This window comes from Lepisma saccharinum, chromosome 15, assembly GCF_977018435.1.
Source record: "Lepisma saccharinum chromosome 15, izLepSacc3.1, whole genome shotgun sequence".
NCBI classification, from domain to species: Eukaryota; Metazoa; Arthropoda; class Insecta; order Zygentoma; family Lepismatidae; genus Lepisma; species Lepisma saccharinum.
This window is the reverse complement of record NC_139243.1, coordinates 16,429,198-16,452,482: the sequence shown is the minus strand read 5'-3', so window position 1 is coordinate 16,452,482 and position 23,285 is coordinate 16,429,198. Positions and strand designations below refer to the sequence as shown.

The 23,285-nt window shown below is 37.7% G+C and overlaps 1 protein-coding gene and 1 pseudogene across 1 annotated transcript; one reads left to right on the top strand and one right to left on the bottom strand.

Moving 5' to 3' along the window:
• The first annotated feature begins 326 nt into the window (after positions 1 to 326).
• LOC145999137 (uncharacterized) lies at positions 327 to 893 on the top strand. The gene has a single exon (XM_083136070.1). It carries the CDS (start codon positions 366 to 368, stop codon positions 891 to 893), a length of 528 nt encoding a protein of 175 aa, XP_082992196.1. The 5' UTR covers positions 327 to 365.
• A 15,106-nt stretch (positions 894 to 15,999) lies between these two features.
• Positions 16,000 to 17,028, bottom strand: LOC145999136 (histone-lysine N-methyltransferase SETMAR pseudogene; annotated as a pseudogene).
• Between the last annotated feature and the right edge of the window lie 6,257 nt (positions 17,029 to 23,285).

Here is a 23,285-nt window from a genome sequence, read left to right as displayed (position 1 = left end):
TCCATGAATTATCTCTTAAGGTGCACATGAGAGTTCACACCAAAGGGAGTACTTTTAATTGTTCACTTTGCAGCAAATATTTTGCCCGTAAAGATCACCATAATGAACACATGAGAGTACACACAAAAGAGAAGCCTTTCCATTGTTCAATTTGTAAGAAATGTTTTTCCCATAAAGATACCTTGAAGTCACACATGCAATTACACACAGAAGATAAACCTTTCCATTGTTCAATTTGCAACAAGGATTTTTCCAGTAAATTTTGCCTTAAGAGACATACAAGAGTACACACAGGAGAGAAGAAACCTTTTAATTGTTCAATTTGCAACAAAGATTTTGCGCATGAACCATATCTTAATGTTCACATGAGAGTTCACACCAAAGACAAACCTTTCAGTTGTTCAATTTGCAGCAAAGATTTTGCACAGAAAGGTAATCTCAGTGTACACATGAGGACACACACAAAACAGAAACCTTTCAGTTGTTCAATTTGCAGCAAAAATTTTGCCAGTAAAGATCACCTTAAGAATCATATGAGAGTACACACAAAAGAGAAACCTTTCCATTGTTCAATTTGCAAAAAAGATTTTGCCAGTAAAAATTACCTTAGGAATCATATGAGAGTACACACAAAAGAGAAACCTCTCCATTGTTCAATGTGCAACAAAGATTTTGCCTATAAAACACATCTTTATGTTCACATGAGAGTTCACACCAAAGACAAACCTTTCAGTTGTTCAATTTGCAGCAAAGATTTTGCACAGAAAGGTAATCTCAGTGTACACATGAGGACACACACAAAACAGAAACCTTTCAGTTGTTCAATTTGCAAAAAAAAATTTTCCCACAAGAAATCACTTGCTGGACATTTGAAGAGGGTACACAACAAATAGAAACTCTTAATGTTATGTGCACATTGAAATAGTGATTTTAAGCAGTCTATGCTTCCAAATGTTATTGCTTCAAAATCTGTTCAATCTGTGCACATCTTGCTTGGTATAGTATTCCTGTGTCAGTATTATAGAAATTGTTGCTGATGTCTACAACTCGGGTACAATTGTTTTTTTTTTAATTGAGAAGGATGTCACCCTTTCTTTAATAGTGGGGAGAGGAGAAAGATTTATTTATTTTTATTTGTTTACCTAAAGTTTCAGATACAGTGCTTAAAGACCATTTTATACTGAAACTGTGCAACAAGAAAACAAAATAAGATAATAAGAATAAAATGTGTTGCCAACTGCTCCGGCAGTTCCCGCTCCCAGTAGATGACTCAAGTTGCCGCTCCCAGTTGCAGTAAGTAAACAATGTACCAGACAGGGTGGGAAATCATTGAACACTGGGGAGGGGAGGAACAACAATATTCATGTATTCCAACATACCCAAGGGAGGGCTCGGGAGACTGAACCCCCCCCCCAAATAGTACAAATGTGTAATTGAAATATTGTATAGTGCTAATAAATCTTATTTCCTTAGCAGGATTAAACATCTTGCATAATAAGTTGTAATATACTGATAAATTAATCTTCAGGTCTTCTACCCTCCCCCCCCCCCACACACACACACTTTGTCACCTTTATATGGCAGCTTTTGATAAGGAATGAGGCCCCCACCACGATAATACATTCTGGGTACAGCCTGGTTGGATTGGTTACGTTGCATCATATGCCTTCTAATAATGAACAAATTACTGCGACTGAAATGAAATAATGTGTTACATATTTAATTTTATTTTGAAATTCATTTTCTAGGGTGTTATCGCCCCCTTATCCCTCCCCATTCTGGATGTCCATGCAATTAAATGGATAAACGGTCAAACAAGAACTCATACGAGACTGGAAAACGGGACCCTAATCCTGGGACTGGATGAATGGCATTATATTCCACAAGCTCTCCCCCGTCCTCCCGCTCCACTTTTCCTTTATGACAGTAGTTTCAGGTTGTTCTACAATTTAATTAGAAAGAGTGCCGAAAAGAAAGCCTGTATGTTTCATTGGAGCTTGTTTCTACCTACCAAGTTCGTTTTATAGTTCTTCTCACGTTGCCAAAAACATGTAACAGAAAGCGTTAAAAGTGAATAATGTGCCCATCTCTCCTATGTTGTTCCGCTACTGTATTGTTGCTATAAATAGAGTTGCGTGCATTGCTTTGTGGAAATCCGCCACAATAATACAGCAAGCATGTACAAGGTCTCTCTCCCTCTCTCTCAGGTACTTGGGTCATCTACTGGGAGTGAGAACTGCCGGAATGGTTGGCAAACACATACAAAGCTCACGACTCCGAGGAACGAGAAACAACCATAGAGGAACTTATCGTTCACTCTGAAGGAGCGAGCAGTTCACAGTTCCCAAGACGGAGTTGTTTAAAAGGTACGACTCTTTGACGAACGACCCATCACTAGCTTTGACACCATATTCTCCCTCCTGTATGAGGGACACTTGTAGGAATTTTTTTTGCCCTAAACGTGCATACCTTATGGCAACCATCAGGCAATTTGATATCTCACATGTATACATATCCTGCAATGTTTATTTTGTAGAAGAGCATTTACCACAGCAGATAAGATGACACTAATATACTAAAAACTTATGTTCATCATAACACAAAGGTGCTTCTTTTAGGAGATGGAACTCAGCTGTATTCTTTTCTCCACTAATGCACTGAGTAAAAGGACTGAATAATTAGACATTTAATTGAAATGTTTTCCGATAATTTTTTCAGCTGTATTCTGTCCTTACAAGGAAAATTGGAAATGCATACAGTTCATGTTGTTAGAGAAACAATTCATGAAATGAATTTATTTTATTTTTATTTTTTTGTTACGTATTAATATTTGTCAAATTTTCATAACATGAAAAATATTTATGCACCCAATTTTGACAGGTTGAAATAGCTGGTATAAAAGTTATGGTTTCTTGTTTTCAAATGGTGCCAATATTTACAGTTTACTCCAATGTACAGTAATATTAGGCTTATTGTGTCACAAGTTTAATAATTAATCATCAAATATGGCAGTGGGCAAATCAGTTTATTTTGTGACTGCAACATACAATTTTTGTCATTGATTATGTTAAATGAAGTGAAGTCGGGTAATATTACAAAGGATGAATGTCATGGTAATGCCATATAGGTATTTTAATTGATATCTAGATATAGGCTATATTGATTTAAATAACCAAGCCAATCAACAGATTGTAAATGAAAATTTATTGTACCACCAGTGGAGCACCTTCTCCAGTGAAACCAATTTGTCTGCAAGACACTGTTTTATATTTTCTCTGTATGCAAATTACCTATTCATTGTCCTTTGATGAATGTCTGTAGTACAATTATATCACCTTCCTAATGAAACTATTTATGCAATTTATTCAAAATTGATTCACTTGTTGAAGTACTACTTGAACAAGTGAAACCAAGCAGTGGCAGATGATACAGGAACATCAACGGACTGGCAGACCGGAAGCCCACCAGATGAACAAGTACAAGTAGCGATGTGGAAAGTGACAGCTGTCATCAAAATTAACCCAGCACTATTCACTGGCAACTCTGTCATGCCCTTACTTGTGGGTGAATGTATCATTTTTGTATTTCAGCCAATCAGTGAGTTCTGGATGTGACAATCACACCTTCAAATCTTTTTTTTTTATTATTATTATTATTATTTTAACAAAGACATTAAGGTTGTCCATATCATAATTATAGTATTTAGAATGATGACATTGTTACTGTCCTGCAGAGTGAGTTCTGTGATTAATGTTGTTTGGGGGCAGTTCATTAATAACGAGAGTTCCAGGTGTGACTAACACGGCAATAAAATCTTGACCTACCACCATACAACTTTAAAATTCTGTGAATTTTTACAACTTTTTATCCATCATATTATTTTGGTAAAATGTAGTTTGAAATATTTCATTTTGTGTATTTATTACAGTGCAAACGTTTTTTATTTTTACTGTTATTAATTATTATACATGTTCTGGGTGTGACCAGTGTGAATACCTCGTCTGTTAACCCCATTTAATACCATAATACTTTGCTAATACTTTAACTCAACAGTGTCAAAAGGGAAAAGAATGGTTGTATACAGTAAAGTGTAAATGTAAAAAGACAACCTTTACCACCTTTTGAATTACGCTTCCCTGTTAATCTGTATTCTTAAACCATTCCAGGAGATGTAACTGTCAAATTAGTAATCCCACACCTTGGCTGTGGGGTTAAGGCATCATACTTTTGGCACAAGCTAGGGAAGCAGGTTGGTTTGAGTGTAATTGGAGACAGAGTAACAACTTTTCTCCTCCTGAGATTTTGGTCAATTTATGGGACTGGTGGCCACCCACCATTTTGAGGAAATTTACGAGCTACGAATGAATAGCATAATCCAATCATGGGAACATACAACAATGAATGAGGGTTCATCGTGCTGGTCACACTTCACGATTGTTAACCGATGAGCACAAAAGTCAACTCAATTGAAATTGGAAGGAATTTTTACACACAAGAAATAAAAAAACTGGTCACACGATTCGAAAAGTGCTTGGAATACCTTGGTGACTATGTCGAAAATGTTAAATGTTCATGCATATTTCTCCAATAATTATTTTCTTTCTAATGTGTCTTGTTTGTTTTATACAGGCGGGTGTAACTTACTTTTTGATTTGCTCTAGTACATTCTCTATTCTCTCTCTAGAAACAGTTGTTAACACAGCACTTAATAAGAACTGTTTTGAAGTAGTAATGAATACAGATTTGATGTGACTCTTACATAAATGTTTGCACTGCATGCGGAGTGAGCAAGAAATTTTTAGAACTATGTGTTTGCAAACTGATAAAATATGTTATTATTTAAATAGAGTGCCAATATTTTCATTTCCCAGGGTTAAAGAGAAAGAGAGGATGTGAGAGGAATATCTCTGTTTGTGTAGTTTAGTTTAGTTTAGTTTATTTGCGTCCAAGGACTACCGGTGTGTACAAATTACAGTACATGGTAATATAGGACATGTCAATACTTACGTTACAATACAATATTACATTAATAGATTTTACAAATACAAAATATATAGCCAAAAATTGTAAAAAATTGGGTCTTACTCTGGTATTATATCAAAATCAAAAAAAACATAACATCATACATGTGTGTATGATTCTAAAAGTTCTATGTTGTGAGTAAGCACTCCATATTCTGTTGATTTTTTTCAAATGTATGTCTAATCCACGATTTATAGATTGAGATTAAGAAAGAAACTCTTGGTAAATTTTAGAACAGCGAACAGGCTACAGTTTGCCCATAAAAAAAGTATATAGTGCATGGTTGGAGAGGTCCAGGCTGGAGGGATGCAAATATATAGCAGGTCTCCCAAGCTTTGGTTACGCCAAATGCCTTAAAATTAGATGTTGATCTGTAATTTTCATATCAGCTAGATACCTGGTATTGCATTTGAATGATCTCAGTCAAGGCGTTTCATATTGCAGACTTATTAACTAACATAACAAAACTTTTTAAAAGAAATACATTTGACAAGTGAGAATAGACTCTGGGTAATTAGGGGCCATGTGCCTTGTGCCATAAAAGAAAATGGAATAACATGTGCAAATAAATTCATGGTACCGATTCCTTGAGCAAGGATCAAAGTAAAGTACCCAAATCCATTTTAAATACAACTTTATAGCAGGGGCTTAATAAAACCCTGGATTCCGTAAATGATGTAACTTGTAATATAAAATCACAGGAATATAAATGTGGTGATGTTTTCACATGTTGAAATTCAAAGTATATGTATATGGCGTGTTAATTATACATGTGTACATGAATGGAGTATATGCACTTAAGAATTCATGCTGCGATGCCAAGGGTCCCAGGTTCGAATCCTGCTCGGGATTGGTTGTTTGTGAATGTCCATTCATCAATTTCATCATTTCATCACTCATCCCCATCTTTTCAAATTAGCCAAGAGGCACAAAACGCGTAGTAAAATAAACTAAATCAATCAATCAATGCACTTAAGAATCAGTCGTTGCCTTGAAAATGACAGATGATAATGATGTTGAAGAAATAACATATTGTGATGTGCGTATTACTCACAGCTAAATAAAGAGAAACGTTAAAAAGATCAAAGATCAATTACTTACATGTTTTTTACCATAACCTTTAACCTGTATCCTCATCTAACACTTTCTTAACGTGACACCATGTCAGGTGTCTAAGAATATGCCTTAACCTGAAGAAGGAGGCAGTCATGACCTCTGAAACGTTGTTTTGATCGACATTTCGTACTCACACACATAAGTAATTGATCTTTGATCTTTTTAACATTTTTCTTTATGATGTTCAAGAATATTGTGGTGCATTAAACTAGGGATATATATTGGTAGACACATGCTACAGTTATGCTTCATTCCTAAGCATATATTTACACAATGTCCTAAACTTTTACCCATAAGAAATTATATAGAATATTGTTTTAATATTTTGTGGTTCAGAGAAATTTTTCAGCAAAAAAAATGCAGGCTCGACCAGGACTCGAACCCATCATTGCTCTACCTCTGAGCTACCAAGCCAGCCTGCCCTTGCCTGATTTTTCGCTATCGCTGTACTGTGCTGTATTACCTGTATGGAATCGTCTCTGCCAGTGCTACCGCAACGGAATCTGTTGCCTTTGAAACACAGTAGACTTCGACGTTGCCTAGTTCCTCCCAGCATAGAGATGTTAATTATAGAAGATTAGGCACACACAGGAGATGTACTGAAAAATTTCTATGAAGTACATCTCCTGTGTGTGTGTGTAATCTTCAATATTTTGTGGTTCTTCAAAAACAACGTTCAGTGCGAAAACCTTATTTGGTTGGATTTTATTTTTTGTCTTTAGTGTCACTTTTCTGCCACTTTTGGCTAATTGCGATGATGAGGATGAATGTTGATATAATACAATTGATGAAGGGACACTCACAAAGAACACCTATGACCAACTGGGTTGCACTGAAAGCCGGTGGGGTTTTCACTGTGCACAATTTTACATATCTTCAAACGATTAGTGGATTACCCTAACAATAAGTAGTACATGAACATAAGAATAAATGCCGACAACTTTCTTTGACACCTAAAACAAATGAACTATAGAGATGGTCATCCCTCTTTCCTCGAGAGAAGTTGTTTACTCCCTCACTAGCTACAAGACACCATATGTTCTTTAACACAGAAAATGAAACGTAAATATAAAGGAAAGAAGTAAAACGTACCAGTGTAATGAGTCTATGTCAAGCAACCAACTTCAGTAAAGTGATTTTTCTGTGTGAGGTCACTTTCAATGCAGGGATCTTCAAATTCCAAGAATTATGCCTTGCACGTGTGCTTTTGGAATAGCCAATGACCTTTTTGTCTGCAGGGAATGCTAAAGAGAGCTTAGTGAACAAATTTGAAGAAGTTGGTTGAATTTGCCAAAGAATCCCCCAACCGGAAACTGCTTTGTTCCTTAATATGCACTTACCACGGCTTGGCTACTGTGACTTATGTGGAAGAATGCCGAATGTTGTCTCACTTTTATCTTGTCCCAAAGGGGTGCACTTGGTCTTGTAACTGGAGAATTCTTTCAAGTTCTTAAGAGTGCGCTTAAGGTAGACAAAGGTTTAAGTAAGAAGTCCTTTTCCAGATTTCTAATTTTTTTAAATTCGTCTTTCAAAGTAGCAATGTGTTTGATTCATAATCATTGCCCTCCCCCCCCCCTCCTGCAGCCTTGAATGTCAGGGTGGGTCTGGATGCCCACTGGGGTGATCTGGAACTTTGCACTAGTTATGCCTATGTATGGGTGTAATGCTTCGGCTCCTCCAATCCAGTCCGTCCATACTCCGGGAACTAATGACCCAGAGCAGTCAAATTGGTTGCTCCAAAGGATGTATTACACTTCCTTAAACGTCCCCTGAAGTCACTGGCTGATGTTGAAACTGATTCAGATGGAAATTGTAGGTATGTTGAACATTGCATAGGACATGGTTTACTGTATTGCCCAATATTGTTTTCCTTCCCTAAAATATATAAAATAAAATCTGCATTCAGAGGTCGCAGACAAAATAAATTTGACCAGGTTTATCATAGCATGGCAACCCAGAATGTGCTTTACTACTTTTCTTGAAATGATAACATGTTGTTTCAGTTCATCCCCGGTGTCATAGTGGTAACGTCGTCACCTTGTAATCAAGGGGTCCCGGGTTCAGTACCCAGCGGAGGCACAAGTGGTTCGGATCCCACTATAAACTGTCCAGTTTAATCCAGTCCCGATTAGCCTTACTGTGCATAAAATGTACTTAAAACACCAAATCAACACAACAACACATGATGATGTTTCCAATATCATTGTCATGGTCCCCCACCTTTACTTCATATATCTCTTATGGTACCTAATCAAGCATCCTTAATTCTTTTAGTGTAAAAGAAACTCTTCTTAACCTACCCTTTGATCTAACTTGTAATGTTGACAGCTTTGCTTTTCTGCCACTTTGGTTAATCGTGAAGATGAGATTGAGTGATGATATGATGAAATAGTGAAGGAACACTCACAAAGAACACACATGCCCAGGTTGGGTTTGGTAGCCTGGTCCCCTGGCATCTTAGTGTGCAGCAATAACCACTCCATCATGGAGGTTGGTTGCACTAGGGTTGAATTAGATGCTCATATATAGTTTTCATTAAAGTTGCTTTTCTTTTGCTACTTTCAGCTAAGCATGAAGTTGAGTTTGACTGTGATTATATGAGAGTAATGTGAGGACACACACAAGGACAAGGCACAAAACACAGGGGATTATATTAGCTATGTATCCAGGCACGAGAATCTCATTTGTCTGCAGGAGTGCAGATTCTACAGTGTTGAAAAGAGGAGATTTTATTGCTTTTCAAGAACAACCCATGAAATATCTGGTATTTTCTAATTACCAGTGCAGATATATAGCCCTGACATTCAAGAAGGTAGTTTATTACTAATTGTTAAAACTTCCCTGTTTTGCAAGTTCCCATATATTTTGTTTTTGACCTTTATATGACACATGAATCAAGTATGCATGCAGGAAAAACTAATATTAACTAGATGAGTTGTTCCAATATTCTTCTATTAAAGTTGTTGTTATCATTCATCGAGTTACCAGCCAGGATATTTCGACACTAGCATCCAACTTTACAGACACATACATGGCTCTCATCATCAAGGAATGCTGAATTGGAGATCAAGTATATGGTTAAATATGTAAATATGAAGCTCTGGAGCTTAGGCTCTGTCTCGTGATTGGTTCACTAGTGAGATTTGTGCCTGTTGAGATTCGTGCTTTTTCAGACAATGGCTATGGCTTCCCTTATTCTTCTGTTCGAGTAACCAACATATTTGGCTATGATTGTGGTGTCATCAATAAACACCTGTAACCCTCAGTAATTCTGTGTTATGCTATTCCTTTCTGTTCTGGTTAGAACAGTCTGGTTTACTTTTGATATGCATCTCTTTTCAATGGTGCATGCTGTCTGTTGTGTATATCTGGTGTCTCACATTCACAGAGTATATGGCATAGTGGTAACCTGAGGACACTTGTTCGGATCATATCACCAGGCAAGCTGCAATTCCTACCATGTACATATTGTTATTTTCGTTTCTTTTTTCTTTTTAACTTTTATTAGTCTGCAGGTTAACAGACTTATTGTCAGGTTGTTAAAGGTCCAGAAATTGTAAATATGTTCAAATCTGGTCTGGGAGAGAAATCAGCAAATGTAAATAGATTCTGGACCATAAAGAACGTTTTTATCTTTAAAGTATTTTCATTGTGACTAAAAAAAAAAACTAGAAAGAAAAAGAGGTTGAAAAAATGGTTCCATTTAATTCAGTTCTAGCTATATTCTCGGCAGAAAATGGTACCGTAATACTCAGAAGAGTTATTATTATGGTCCATATTGACAAGCTGAGTGGTGATGTATGATTTGTGAACTCCTCAAGTGACACTTGTCGGTTGTCACTTGCATGCCACTTGGACTGGGCCATTTCCTCGATACCATGTATTGTGTTGCCTCTGTCTATTGTCCGCGCATGCATGATGTATGTTTTACTTTAGAGTGAAGGGACCCGTACCACTTGTCACTTCAGTGTGAGTTCTTTCTGTTGCTTGTCGCCTGTCGCTTCAATCTGAAATCATAGATTTCGTTTGGAAGTATTTTGAGTAAAACTCGAACATGATTAAATCGAGATGGTTGGCCGCGGTGGCTCAGTCGGTAACGCGTCTGACTACCATGCTAAAGGTCCCGGGTTCGATCCCCGGCCGGTTCAAATCCGGGAACTTTTCTAACGGTGAAAGCGGCCCCGGTGCCCACCCAGCGTCGAATAACATGGGTACCTGGGGGAAACCCTGGGGGGTAAAGGCGGTCAGGGGCGTGATGCTGATCACATCACCCCCACTCACGACCGGATCAAGAAAGTGTGGGGCGTTACCCCCACACCCCCTATACGCCTTCATGGCGTGGTGCTATGCACAGGGGCGCACTTTACTTTTACTTTTTTTACTTTTATGCTTTGGTCGTGGTTGCAATACCATACTTCTGTAAGCCACTAGAGTTTGTTTTGTATTGCGACCACCTCTGGTTTTTGTGCTGTTTTAGTCAATGTGAAAGTGAATTTGGAGCTATTTTATGCAATTTGTACAAAAAGAATTTGAATTGAGATTAGCCAAAAGTGGCAGAAAAGCAACTGTAAAATAACAACAGTTATTCATGGCACGGTGTGTGTAGGTCTATCCACAATCAAGTCCACTTCCACCAGTGTGGTGAATATTTAAAGAACAAGAAAAATTTTACATATTTAAAAATGCATGTGTGTACTCATTGTTCACAGCAAGGGAAATCTTCTGCTGTTTAACTTCCCTGTTGGCTAGTAAACTAACGAGTAAACAATCAATTTTGTCATAATCCCCCTTCAACTTCTTATCTCAAACCTTGCCAATGGAAGATACCTCCCAGATATTAAGAAGAACATGGTACCCCTGAATGTACTTTACTACTTTTCTCAAAGTAATGTGATGTTTATGAACATGCTCTGAAAGCGTGGTTTTTGCTTTGTTTTACAGTGCCTTTGAAAGGGTGGCACTGAATAGAGCATCCTTAATTCTTTCAGCTTAAAAGAAGGCGTTCTTAATCTACCCTTTGATCCGATGTGCCATATTGGCAGCTTTAATGTTTGCAACTTGTACCACAGCATTTCCTTAATGATGCTCAATGCCTCCATAGGTGGCTAACAGAGTTTATCATTGACCCCGTCATGTGCTGAAAGATTCACAGTTAGTGTCTTGCTTGTACCAAACTTACTTTTGTTTTTTAATCACACTATCTACCAATACGATGGTGAACATTCTATGGGCAACTCCTTATCAAATGTTATTTCAAATATAATTTTGTTTAACTGAAGTAAAGTGATTTGGATTCCTTACTCTGTGACATTCTTTTTATTGTTGCCAGGCCGAGACATGTTTTTGATAAATACATAGATGAGAATAAATTTGCCTAGTTCCTTTAATTAATTAACTAAATATACTAATAGAATAATAATTTCTAAATAAAACCAATTAAAATAAATAATTGCCATTAAATTACAAGATACAGTTGGAATAATGAACATCTGCAATAGATTATATATTGCTAAACAAGGAAGTACAAAGATAATGATCAACATTAAACTAATACCCAGTGAGAACTTACACAGTGAACCACAGGCTACTAGTAGGAGATGTGACAAGATGGAAAATAAAAGATAGAAGGGACGAACAACGGAGAAGGTAAGAGTGTGGAAATTGAAGGATAAGATGATAAAAGAGAAACATCAAGATATATTATGAAGAAAAGTGCCAAGAGATGAACCCAAAGGAATGGAAACAGAATGGATAAGATTTAAAACGGAATTAGTAGAGGTAGCCGAAAAGGTATGTGGAAGGACAAGCAAGAAAAGGAAGGAGAAAGAAACACCATGGTGGAATGAAAGAACTGGAGAGGCAATGAAAAGCAGAAATGATGGATTTAGAAAGTGCCAATGGAAACGATACTAGGAGCAGGAGTGATTGGTGTGCAGTTGCTGTACAGAGTGTTGAAAACAGTGTGGCAAGAGAGAGAAGTGCCAAGAGATTGGACAAAGGGACTATAGTTCCTATATTTAAGAAGGGGGACAGAAAGGAATGTAAAAACTATAGAGGAATAACACTAATGTGCCACTCAGCAAAGATAAATGAGAAAATATTACAGAAAAGAATAAGGGAAGTAACAGAGCTGAACATGAGAGAGGAACAGTATGGATTTAGAAGCAGATCAACAGTAGATCTGATATTCACCATATGGCAATACAGGAAAGGCACTACGAGTATGGAAATGATTTGATTATGGCATTCTTAGATATAGAAAGGGCATACAATATCATGGACATATAGAAAGGGCATACAATATCGTGTACAGAAGAAAGATTTGGAAGGCTCTAAGAGAGAAAGGGGTCGAAGAAGAGATAGTGTGCAAAGTGCAGAGCACATATAAGGCCAACCAGAGCTGTGTGAAGACACCAGTGGTAAGAATGGAGTGGTTCAGTATAAGTAATGGACTAAAACAGGGAAGTGCATTTTCCCCACTGCTCTTCATAATTACAATGGATGCAATTAACGAAGAGGTGGGGAAGAAGATAGGAGAGGTAGAGATGAAGGCCCTGTTGTTCACTGATGACTTAGTAACATGCGAGAACAGGGAAGAAGAAGTACAGAGACAGCTTGATAGTTGGAAAGAGGAAATCAGAAGAGCAGGAATGAAATTCAGTGCATAAAAGAGTGAGGTGCTACTAACACCAAGAAACAGCCAGAAATGCACCAAGAATAAAGGTGGACACGGAAGAGTTGAGGGTAGTGGAGAGCTTCAAATACCTAGGAAGCATAATTGAGAGAAGTGGAAGAATAGATTAGGAGGTAAACAGAAGAGGACAAATTGGTGGTAGACTATATCAACGCATTCGAATATGGAAAGGGGATATACCTATGAAATGCCAGAAGGTAATATATAACACGCACTAGGTGCCAATAATTATGTATGGAGCAGGGACTTGGACAATGACAGAGAGAGACAAAAGAAAGATGCACGCAGTGGAGATGAAATTTTTAAGGAGTAAATTGGGGAAGACTATGAAGGATAGAATAAGGAATGAGGAAATCCGACAGACAGTGGGTGTGGTGAAGCTTCAGGACAGGATAGATCACGCATATACGAGATGGTTCAGACACATGAAGAGGATGGATGCAGAAAGACTACCAGTAAGAGCTTAGCATGCACAAGGAGTGGTAATAAGGCCAAGGGGGAGACCTAGATGCCGGTGGAAAGAGCAGATAGCGGAGAGTGTTAGGAGAAGAGGACAAGATTGGAACACCTTGGAAAGAGAGGAGTGGTGGAAGTCCAGGAAAAATGGAGAGGCTTAACTTCTATGCCGACCCTGCCAGAAGCAGGAAACGGCGAAGGATGATGTTACATACCAGGTGTATAAGCTTGAATCTGCTGTTTGCTCATAGATGGTGTTAGTGAGCGTATGAAGCTACCATGGGCACGCCATACCTGGTGTTTGTATGAGTTGGACATCTGCCATGACGAATATTACACATCGTCAGCACGTGCAGACAACAACAGACAGTGTTCCTGTGGTAATCATGTCTTGTTTTGTGCCAGAAAAAGAGCATATGCGAGAAGCTCTGCTTTTCTGCTTCCATTTGAAGAAATCGGCTGCCGAATCGCATCGAATGCTTGTGGAGGCCTATGGTGACAGTGCTGTATCGGAAACAACGTGCAGGGATTGGTTTCATCGGATCAAAGACGGCAATTTTGACCTGAGCGACAAGAAGCGTGAAAATCGGCCCAGGAAGGTTGAGGACCATCAATTGCAGGCTCTTTTGGACGAGGTCGATACCCAAATGCAAAAGATGCTTGCCGAGTAATTGGGTGTTACTCAATCAGCCATTTCTATGCATCTACGTGCCATGGGAAAGGTTCAAAAGATCGGAAAATGGGTGCCGCATGAATTGACCGATCGGCAGCTGGAGAGACGCCAAAACACATGCGAAATCTTGCTTGCGAGGAAAAAAGGAAAGTCTTTCCTGCATCGGATTGTGACTGGCGATGAAAAGTGGATATATTTCGAGAATCCTAAACGCAAGAAATCATGGGTTGATCCCGGCCAACCATCAACATCTTCCTCGAGACCAAATCGCTTTTGCCGGAAGACAATGCTGTGTGTTTGGTGGAATCAACAGGGTATCGTCTACTTTGAGCTGTTGAAACCTGGAGAAACAGTCACTGCCCACCGCTACCACCAACAACTGATCAAATTGCACCGTGCTCTGTGTGACAAAAGGCCGGATTATCAACAAAGACATGACAAGCTGATTTTCCTCCACGACAATGCCCCATCACACAGGTCAAGACTGGTCCAAAACTACTTGGAGACACGCAACTGGGAGGTGCTACCCCATCCCACCTATTCACCAGACCTGGCCCCTTCCAACTACCATCTGTTTTCATTGATGGGCCACGCCCTCGCTGAGCAGCACTTCGATTCATATGCAGACGTCCGAACATGGCTTGATGAGTGGTTTGCCTCGAAAGAGAAGGACTTTTTTGGAGTGGTATCCACAAATTGTCCGAGAGGTGGGCAAAATGTGTAGCTCGCGAAGGCAAGTACTTTGAATAAATTTCTTGTTGCTTTCTATGAACAAACCATGTGTTTTTCTGACTACAAAACAGCAGATTTAAGCTTATACACCTGGTATTTATGTACATATTTTGTACTTTAATATTACATAAAAATCCAGGGTCTATTGATAAGAAACCATTTTATTTTCCACCTACTTTTTCTCAATCTTTTCTCCAAGTTGCACTGCAACCAAAATTTTAGTTGCTTTCAGTAGACCATTGGGTTGTGCTCGTGAAGTTACATATGTTATTTTATTTGAGGATAAAGCAAGTCGATAGAGATGGATAGTTTTTTTTTTTTAATGCACACTTCTATGTATGGGGAGCAGTCTGATAATTACATGAAAGTGACTACATGATTTCGTATTTTTTACGTGTTATTTTCTTTTGTATAAAGTAGAACTTCAGGTGTTTCTTTCTTTTAACCAGTGCAAAGAAAGTGAACACTCAGTAGTGGTATCTGGTATCTTTGTATCATGAAGAAGTACAAAAAGACAAAGATCTGTTTATCAACAAAATGACTTGGTATCAACGCCAAAGTATTTTCAAGTCAATTTCAATGTTATGATTTGTGTAACAACAACAACAATTATAATAATAAAGATAAAATAACATTTGTGGAAAGATATGAAATCTTACTTTGCCTCCCCCCTCCCAAGAGAGAAAATCTTGCGGGTACCCTTGCATGTATGTTTCATGTTTTCTTTATTTTCAACATCGCACCTCCTAAATTTCATTCCACACCCAAGGTCTGGGTCCTTGCCTAACTGTTAGCAGCTTCCTTACCTTTGTTTGAGCAGTTCTTGATTTATTTTCTTGTGAGGACTCCAAAATTTCAGTGTTGACCCAACACAATGGGATAACTACTAAGAAGCAATGGGAGTAGAAACCAGTACTGAAAGCAAGAAACTATCATTGATGGCACTGATGGTGCATGATGCGCTGACCACACATCACCCAATAAAATTCTGTTTTCTGGGACTTTGTCTTCTAAAGCATGTTTGCACCATAGAGTTTATTTTAGTTTAGTTTTTGTTAAATTATATTTTATGTAGTTGTGAAATTGCATATTTCCTGTTCTTGCAAAATGTATTGTAAACTGCATTACATTCTGTTAACTTATTAAAGTTGTAGCCTTGTAATCAACAGGTCCTGGTTTTGATACCAAGTGGCGGCACATGACACAGTGGTTTGGATCCCACTTTAAACTACCAGGTAACCAAGAAAGTTCATGCGGTTTTAGTACAAAGAAGAAAAGGTCCAAAACAAATGTGTTTACCTTATATTTATTCTGCAAAATATCCACCATCCGCTTCTACAACCTTCTCCCATCTTTGTACAAGCCTGTAGATGCCATGTTTGAAAACGTCTTTGTGTAGGGCCGCAAAAAACTGCACCACCGCGTTTTCAACCTCCTCGCGAGTTTGGAAATGTCGATTGCGCATATGGTTTTCCATAGACAAAAAAAGATGGTAGTCTGATGGAGCGATGTCGGGTGAATACGCTGGATGTGGCAGAAGTTCCCAGCCGAGAGAAGAAATCACCTCCAGGGTCATCTTTGCTGTATGCGGTTTAGCGTTGTCTTGGTGGAAAAGAACACGCTTCCTATTCACTAATGCAGGTTGTTTTTTTGCAAGCTGTTCGGCCACTCTTTGCAATTGCGCGGAGTACACCTCTTTGTTGATGGTTTTACCACTTTCCAAGAACTCATAATGCACAATCCCAGCCGTAGTCCACCAGACACACAGCAGCACCTTCCGCTGATGAAGAGCAGGTTTTGCAGTTAAAGGTATGGTGTCATTTGACGATAGCCAATGGTATGAGCGTTTCTTGTTATCGTACATTACCCACTTTTCATCACACGTCAAAATGCGGTCCAAAATTGGACAGTTGTTGTTCCTAGTGAGCAAGGAAGCGCAAATGTTCAGTCGTTGGAGACGGTTCGCAGCAGTCAGCTCGTGCGGGACCCACTTACTCAGTTTCCATGATTTGCCAAGCTCATGCAAGTGCACACGAATTGTTTCAGCACTTACCACAAATCGTTGAGTGAGTTCTTGACACGTTTGACTTGAATCCTCTTCAATTGCTGCCTTCAGTTGGTCCACATCGAGAGATTTTGGTCTGCCCGATCGAGGTTTGTCTGCCAGTGTCTCATCGCCACTCGAGAAGGTCTGAAACCACTTTTGCGCTGTCCGTTCACTAATTGTACCTTCTCCAAATGCTGCACATATTTTTCTTGCTGCTTCCGCTCCTTTTGTGCCCAACTTGTACTCATACAGTAAACACGCCCTGATTACTGCATTCGACACAGCCATGGTTCACTGCGAATACTTGCTCCCGAACTATCGACTGCGACCTGTTATCTACGTTAACCAACGTGCCAAGGAATGAGCTTTCCGCAAATCACACATACATGTACCCCTGGCGGCTGAACTGCGTACTACCCCATGAAAACTACGGGCAGTTGTAAAAACCGCATGAACTTTCTTGGTTACCTGGTAGATCCAGTCCCGATTAGCCTTTCTGTGCATAAAGTGCACTTAAAAAAACACAAATCAAACTAACAAGTATTAGAAGTTTAATTGAATAGACAAAAATGGGGTTAACATTGTAAGTCTCCTCAAAAACATGGTCAATGTAATCTTCATTTTCATAATTCAGGAATAATTGTCTTCTTCACAAAATACAAAATTTAGTGGGAGAGATACAAAGCAACTAAACAGTAGCAACTAAATTCCATAAATATTTTTTTATTGTTCAAACATTTGAGCACAGTTGGATTTCTGATTGAAAATTTGCTAGACTTGCTTGTTTTCATGGATGTGATGTATGTGTGAGTCAGGATGGTCAGACATCTGGCTTCCATAGTGAAGTGGTTAGTACAGTATTCTATGATGCCAGATATCCTGGGTTGAAATTCCTGTCTGGTCATGGGTGCTCTTCGTGAGTGTCCCATCATTAATTTTGTCATAATAACACTCATTGTTAGAGGCACATATTTTTGGTAAATAAAAAAGCAAAATTTCGGTACAAACGCAGAGTGAATTTTGGGTTCAAAAGTGGTAAATAAAATTCAATTTTGCTGTTATAGTGGTGAAAAAGCTGTAAAAATGTGAATATAATCCCAAATTCGATTTGAAAACTGCACTTACTACACAAAATAAATATATCCCTTGTAATAGCATATTTATGTAGTAACCAGAGTATTAAGTTTTTTCCTGTATAAAGGGGTCCATTTTTTCTTCTCAAATATTTACAGCAGAATTAATCAATTTTCTGTGATTTGCATAACTCACAGGATAATTCTGACTTTAGAAAGTGTTGCGTCAATAAATAAACTCTAAATAGTCTATTTTGCATTTCGTAGTTCATTTCGCATTATTTCGTGACAAAGCAGGGTGGGAAAATGCACCCCACACCTTTCAGAAACACTACAGTGTGTTATTTCACATTTCGTGTTTTCGTCAAAAACGAAATATATGCATGCCTCTACTCATTGTCACATTCGTGATTAGCCAAACGTGACGGAAGAGCAAAGTAAAATAATCCAAATCAATCAATCAATCTTGATGGTATGACACACTCATTGTTCTTGCAAATGTTGGTATCTCTTCTTTCTTTGTCTTGTAAGGACATTGTTGACATTCAGCACAGCAAATCCATTGTGAGGTTGTGATTGCTCAGAAACATTCAGCAATGACAGTTGCTCATAGGTGGCACTGGAGGAGAAACCTGAAAAGAAGAGAATTTTCAGCTGACTATCTTTAAGTTGTTCCTTCACACACTATATTCTGTCCCTGCAATCTGTGGAAAAAGACCATACATTGTGGAAGAGAAGGGGAGAAGGTTAGTTGGTGAAGCAAAGCGGTTCAAATGTCTGTTAGCCCTCTCTCATGCATTTATTGGTCTAGCCCTCTCGAATGACCACTTGTGCGAAATTTATTTCTGTTTGCTCACTAAATTAGTTCCTGGGACAGAGATGTAGGACACTTGCAGCCTGCGTAACTATTACATTTCATTCACTTCATCCAGAACAAGAAATTATCTTCTCAAGTTTTGAAGCACTTTAACGTTTGTTAATATCCATTACACTGAAGATTTACTATATCATGAATGGAATACTGCATACATGTGATCACTATTAAAATCATCATTATGGTGTTTGCTCAAGTTATGGTTAAAAGAGGTTTCACTTGTAAAAATATTAGGTATTATTATTGAACTAATAACATACAGGATGGTACATATTGTATGTACCAATTTGAGTTGACAATCCTGTCAGATTGCATGTGAGTATACCATGAAGCATTTGCTGGTGCAGGTGCAGATTGTGGCAGTGGAAGCCTTCATCCAAACAGGTACCGGACACTGTGGCAGAACAATGAAGATCGACATATACTTGCTCCAGAGATACAGCATTCCGAGATGTGTTAGACAGTGCAGACCCATGGATAATGTTGTGAACCATTTGTCCCCATCAAATACATGCAATTCTGAAGGACATGTTGAGATGAGCATCATGAAAGCCTTCCTGCATCACCTCAAACAGTACATCCAATCAGAAGAAGGACTTTTATGTCTGTATTATCCATATTATACACTGTATTAAATGCCTTTGTATATATTTTCATTTCATAACCATATAAACAAACACTCACTGCCTTTCTGTTGTAATTTGAAGTTGGCAGATACACTACTGTATTTACATTTTTACGATTATCACTTATGAACACACACACTATTCTACCCATCTTCCTTTGTCTGCTCGTAAATATCAATTTAATGTACATATGAGAGTACAAAAAAGGTAAAAAAAGGTAATGTGCTCCCCTGTGCATAGCACCACGCCATGAAGGCGTATAGGGGGTGTGGGGGTAATGCCCCACACTTTCTTCATCTGGTCGTAAGTGGGGGTGATGTGATCAGCATCACGCCCCTGACCGCCTTTACCCCCCAGGGATTCCCCCAGGTACACATGTTATTCGACGCTGGGTGGGCGCCGGGGCTGCTTCCATCGTTAGAAAAGTTCCCGGATTTGAGAGTACACAAAATTTAAAAACCTTAAAATTGTACAATTTGTAACAAAGATTTTGCCTGTGAAGAATATCTTAATGCTCATATGAGACTTGGGGTGTAAGGGGTGATCTTCCACGTAGTACACCCAAATGTCAACCTCACTTCCACGTTAGTGCACCCTGGACTGAAGACTAACGAGGCTCTGGCGACTGGCCCCATGGCCAGTATAATTTTGTTTGTATTGTCCTGTTCTTTTGTCCGTATGTGTGCTGAGTGTTCTTTGCAGCCTCAGCTTTTAACAAAAGTCAGAACATTTTAATATTTTATGATTTTAATTAAGCAACGTTAGAGTTGTTACGTGTAAAGATAAGGGGCTGGACCCCGTATATTGTGACGGGTGCAAAATAGCCTTAGTGCTGACGCACCCAAAATTTTAAAATCAAATCAAATCAAATCATATGAGACTTCATGCTGTAGAGAAACCTTTCAGTTTTCCTATTTGCAGCAAAAAAATTGCCAATAAAAATAGCCTCAATGTATATATGAGGAGTCCTCATTGAGGACACATAACAGAGGAAAACCTTTCAATTGTCCAGTTTGCAGCAAATGTTTTTTTAGCAAATTTCACCTTAGTAAGTATATGAGAGTACACACAAAACAAAAACCTTTCAAGTGTTGAAGTGTTCAACAATTGAAGTGTTCAATTTGCAACTTTTTTTTCTTACTAGACATTTGAAGAAAACACACAGCAATTAGAAACTGTTAATGCTACGTATGTGCACATAAGAATAGTGACTTTAAACGGTCCATGCTTCCAAATAGAATTGTTTCGAGTGTGTTAAATCTGTGCACATCTTGCTTGGAATTCCAGTTTCAGTATTATAGAAATTGTTGTTGATTTTTACAACTCTGGTTCAGTTATTTCTTTTTAAAAGGGTGGATGCAACCTGTGCTTTAAAATGGCAGTTTAAAAACGTGTTTGTAATAGTTGTATGATAAGACTATTCTTTACATGGTCCAGACTTTTTCACAGAACAGATATTTTTTTATGCCTTTCCAGGTGTGATGCAAGTAAGGAGCTTCAACACCGTATGCTTCCACCTGTATAGCGGGGCCATTGTAATTAGGATTTTTGTGGCCCTAAACTGTATATACCTTCTGCCAACCAGCAGACAGTTTGATATCTCACATGTATACATGTCCTACGATGTTTATTATGTGAAAAAACATTCAACACAGCAGATAACATTACACTAATGTGCTAAGATATGTTAAGAGATCACACACACAACAGTACTTCTCTTATGAGATAGAACTCAGATGGATTCCTTTATCCACTGATGCACTGAGAAAGAGGACTCAGAATAATATAACATTTATCTTAAATATTTTATGGTAATTTTGCATGTGTATCCTGTCATTACAAAGAATATCAGACGTGATAGAAAGTGTCTACCTTTGTATGCAGTTTATGTTTTAAGAGAAACAAGTCATAAAAATAATTTGTTTTTTTTTCTGTCATGTATTGATATTTGGAAAATTTTCATGAAATTGAAAGTATTTATGCACACAAATTTGCCTAAGGTTGAAATAGCTGGTATAAAAGTTCTTGTCTCTTGTTTTCAAATAGTGCCAATATTTATAGTTTACTCTAATGTACTACAGTAATATTAGATGTGTGTCACATGCTTAATGCTTAATCCTCAAATTGGGAAGTAGAGAAATCAGTTTATTTTGTGACAGCAACATACAATTTACGGCACTGAATAATTTAAATAAAGTGAATATGGGTGATATTACAAAAGATGAGTCACATTAATCATATCTAGGTATTTAAATTGATATATAGATACAGGCTGTGTTGATGTAAATAACCAAGCCAAAATTGGGACTTACTCACAAGTGCATAGATATTAATTTTTCTCAACAGATTGTAAATGAAAATAACTTGTTCCAATAGTTGAGAATCATCTCTGCAAGACATGATTTTCCATTACAAGAGTTTTTCTATCTCAAATTATCTATTCATTGTCCTTTGATAAATGTCTGTAGGACAGTTATGTCACCTTCTTTATGAAACTATTTACACAATTTATTCAACATTTATTCACTTGTTCAAGTAGTGGCTCCTACTACTTGAACATATGAAACCAAACAGCGGAAGATGATGCAGCAGACAAAGTTCCAGTTTAAAAACTAACAGCTGTCACTGATATTGATTGAGCAAAATAAACAGTTAAGTGGATACATTTGTATGTTTCATGTGTATATGAATATATAACTGTATCTAAAGTCCCGTAACATGAATTAATCATACTATTGAGGTGAAATTTGTCACCAAAATTAATGATTCAAATAAAATGACAATGGACCTTCACATAATTCTTGTAATAGGTACACATAGCTCTCTTCTTTATCACTAATATTCAAGTTATTCTTACGTTAGTCAGATGAGATGAAGAAAATACATTTCGATGATTTCATGTCACCTTTCTCAAGCAGATTTATCTCACTTCACTTATTTCATGAAGAAATTAAGGAAACCAATAACCAAAATCATTGTCACTAATACATTTTTTTTTCACTATTTTAAATCATGATAAAGTAATACAAAAATCAGTGGACATACATTAAAAACCAGAAGAAAGATATCTAAAATGCGCAAGGGAGAAGTCAAAAACTGAGAAACAAGTATGCTGACAAGCGAAATCCAGTGGGGAAAATCCAGTTTCATTTTTAGCTTCCCGCTTGGTTTTGATTCTTGCCAATGCACTGTGGTCCAAAGGCATCAAAAACATGGTCAAAATCCCAAAACTTGAAGTTGTGAAAATAGATTTGGTACCCTTGTAATTCGAGAAGAAAAGGTCTATTGTAATGACAACTACCTGCTGTTTCATGACAAGTGTCACTTTCAGCCAGCTGGCAACTCTTGAAGTGTTAGGGATGATGTGATATTTGTTACTTTGGTATAGTCAAGACTTTCCCACGTAGTTAATTTTATGTCTTTCTAAATATTTATCAGAAGCCAATTATGGTTTGAAACTTAGCTCTTGTGGTTGAATAAATGCTCTGATATTACTAAGTTTAACACATAACGTATGGAAAATCTGTTTTTGTCCAACATCTTAAAACGTATCATGCGATTTCTCTCAAATGCAATATCTTTCCACAAGGTGGATTGATTTAAATTAGGTTGAATTAAATAGCTATTTAAATCATGATTTATATCAGGTGATTTTATTTAATGACTTTAAAGAAATCATTTATAGAATAACGTACATAAGAATTTTGTAGATATCAGAGTCACTTTTGCTGAATATACGAGGGATGATCGAAAAAAAAAAAAAGGTTACAAAGCATATAACTTTTGTTTTATTCACTGTAACGCAACGAAAATTTATGTGTAAATTAATAACATGTTTGTCTTGTTGCGGGTTTGAGGACTTCAGATTCTGACCATGTATACCCAAGAAGCGGACATTTAAGATGGTGACTCGTCTAGAAAATTGGTCAAGAGTAGAAGTGAGGGCAGTGGTGCGGTTCCTGTGCACCAAAA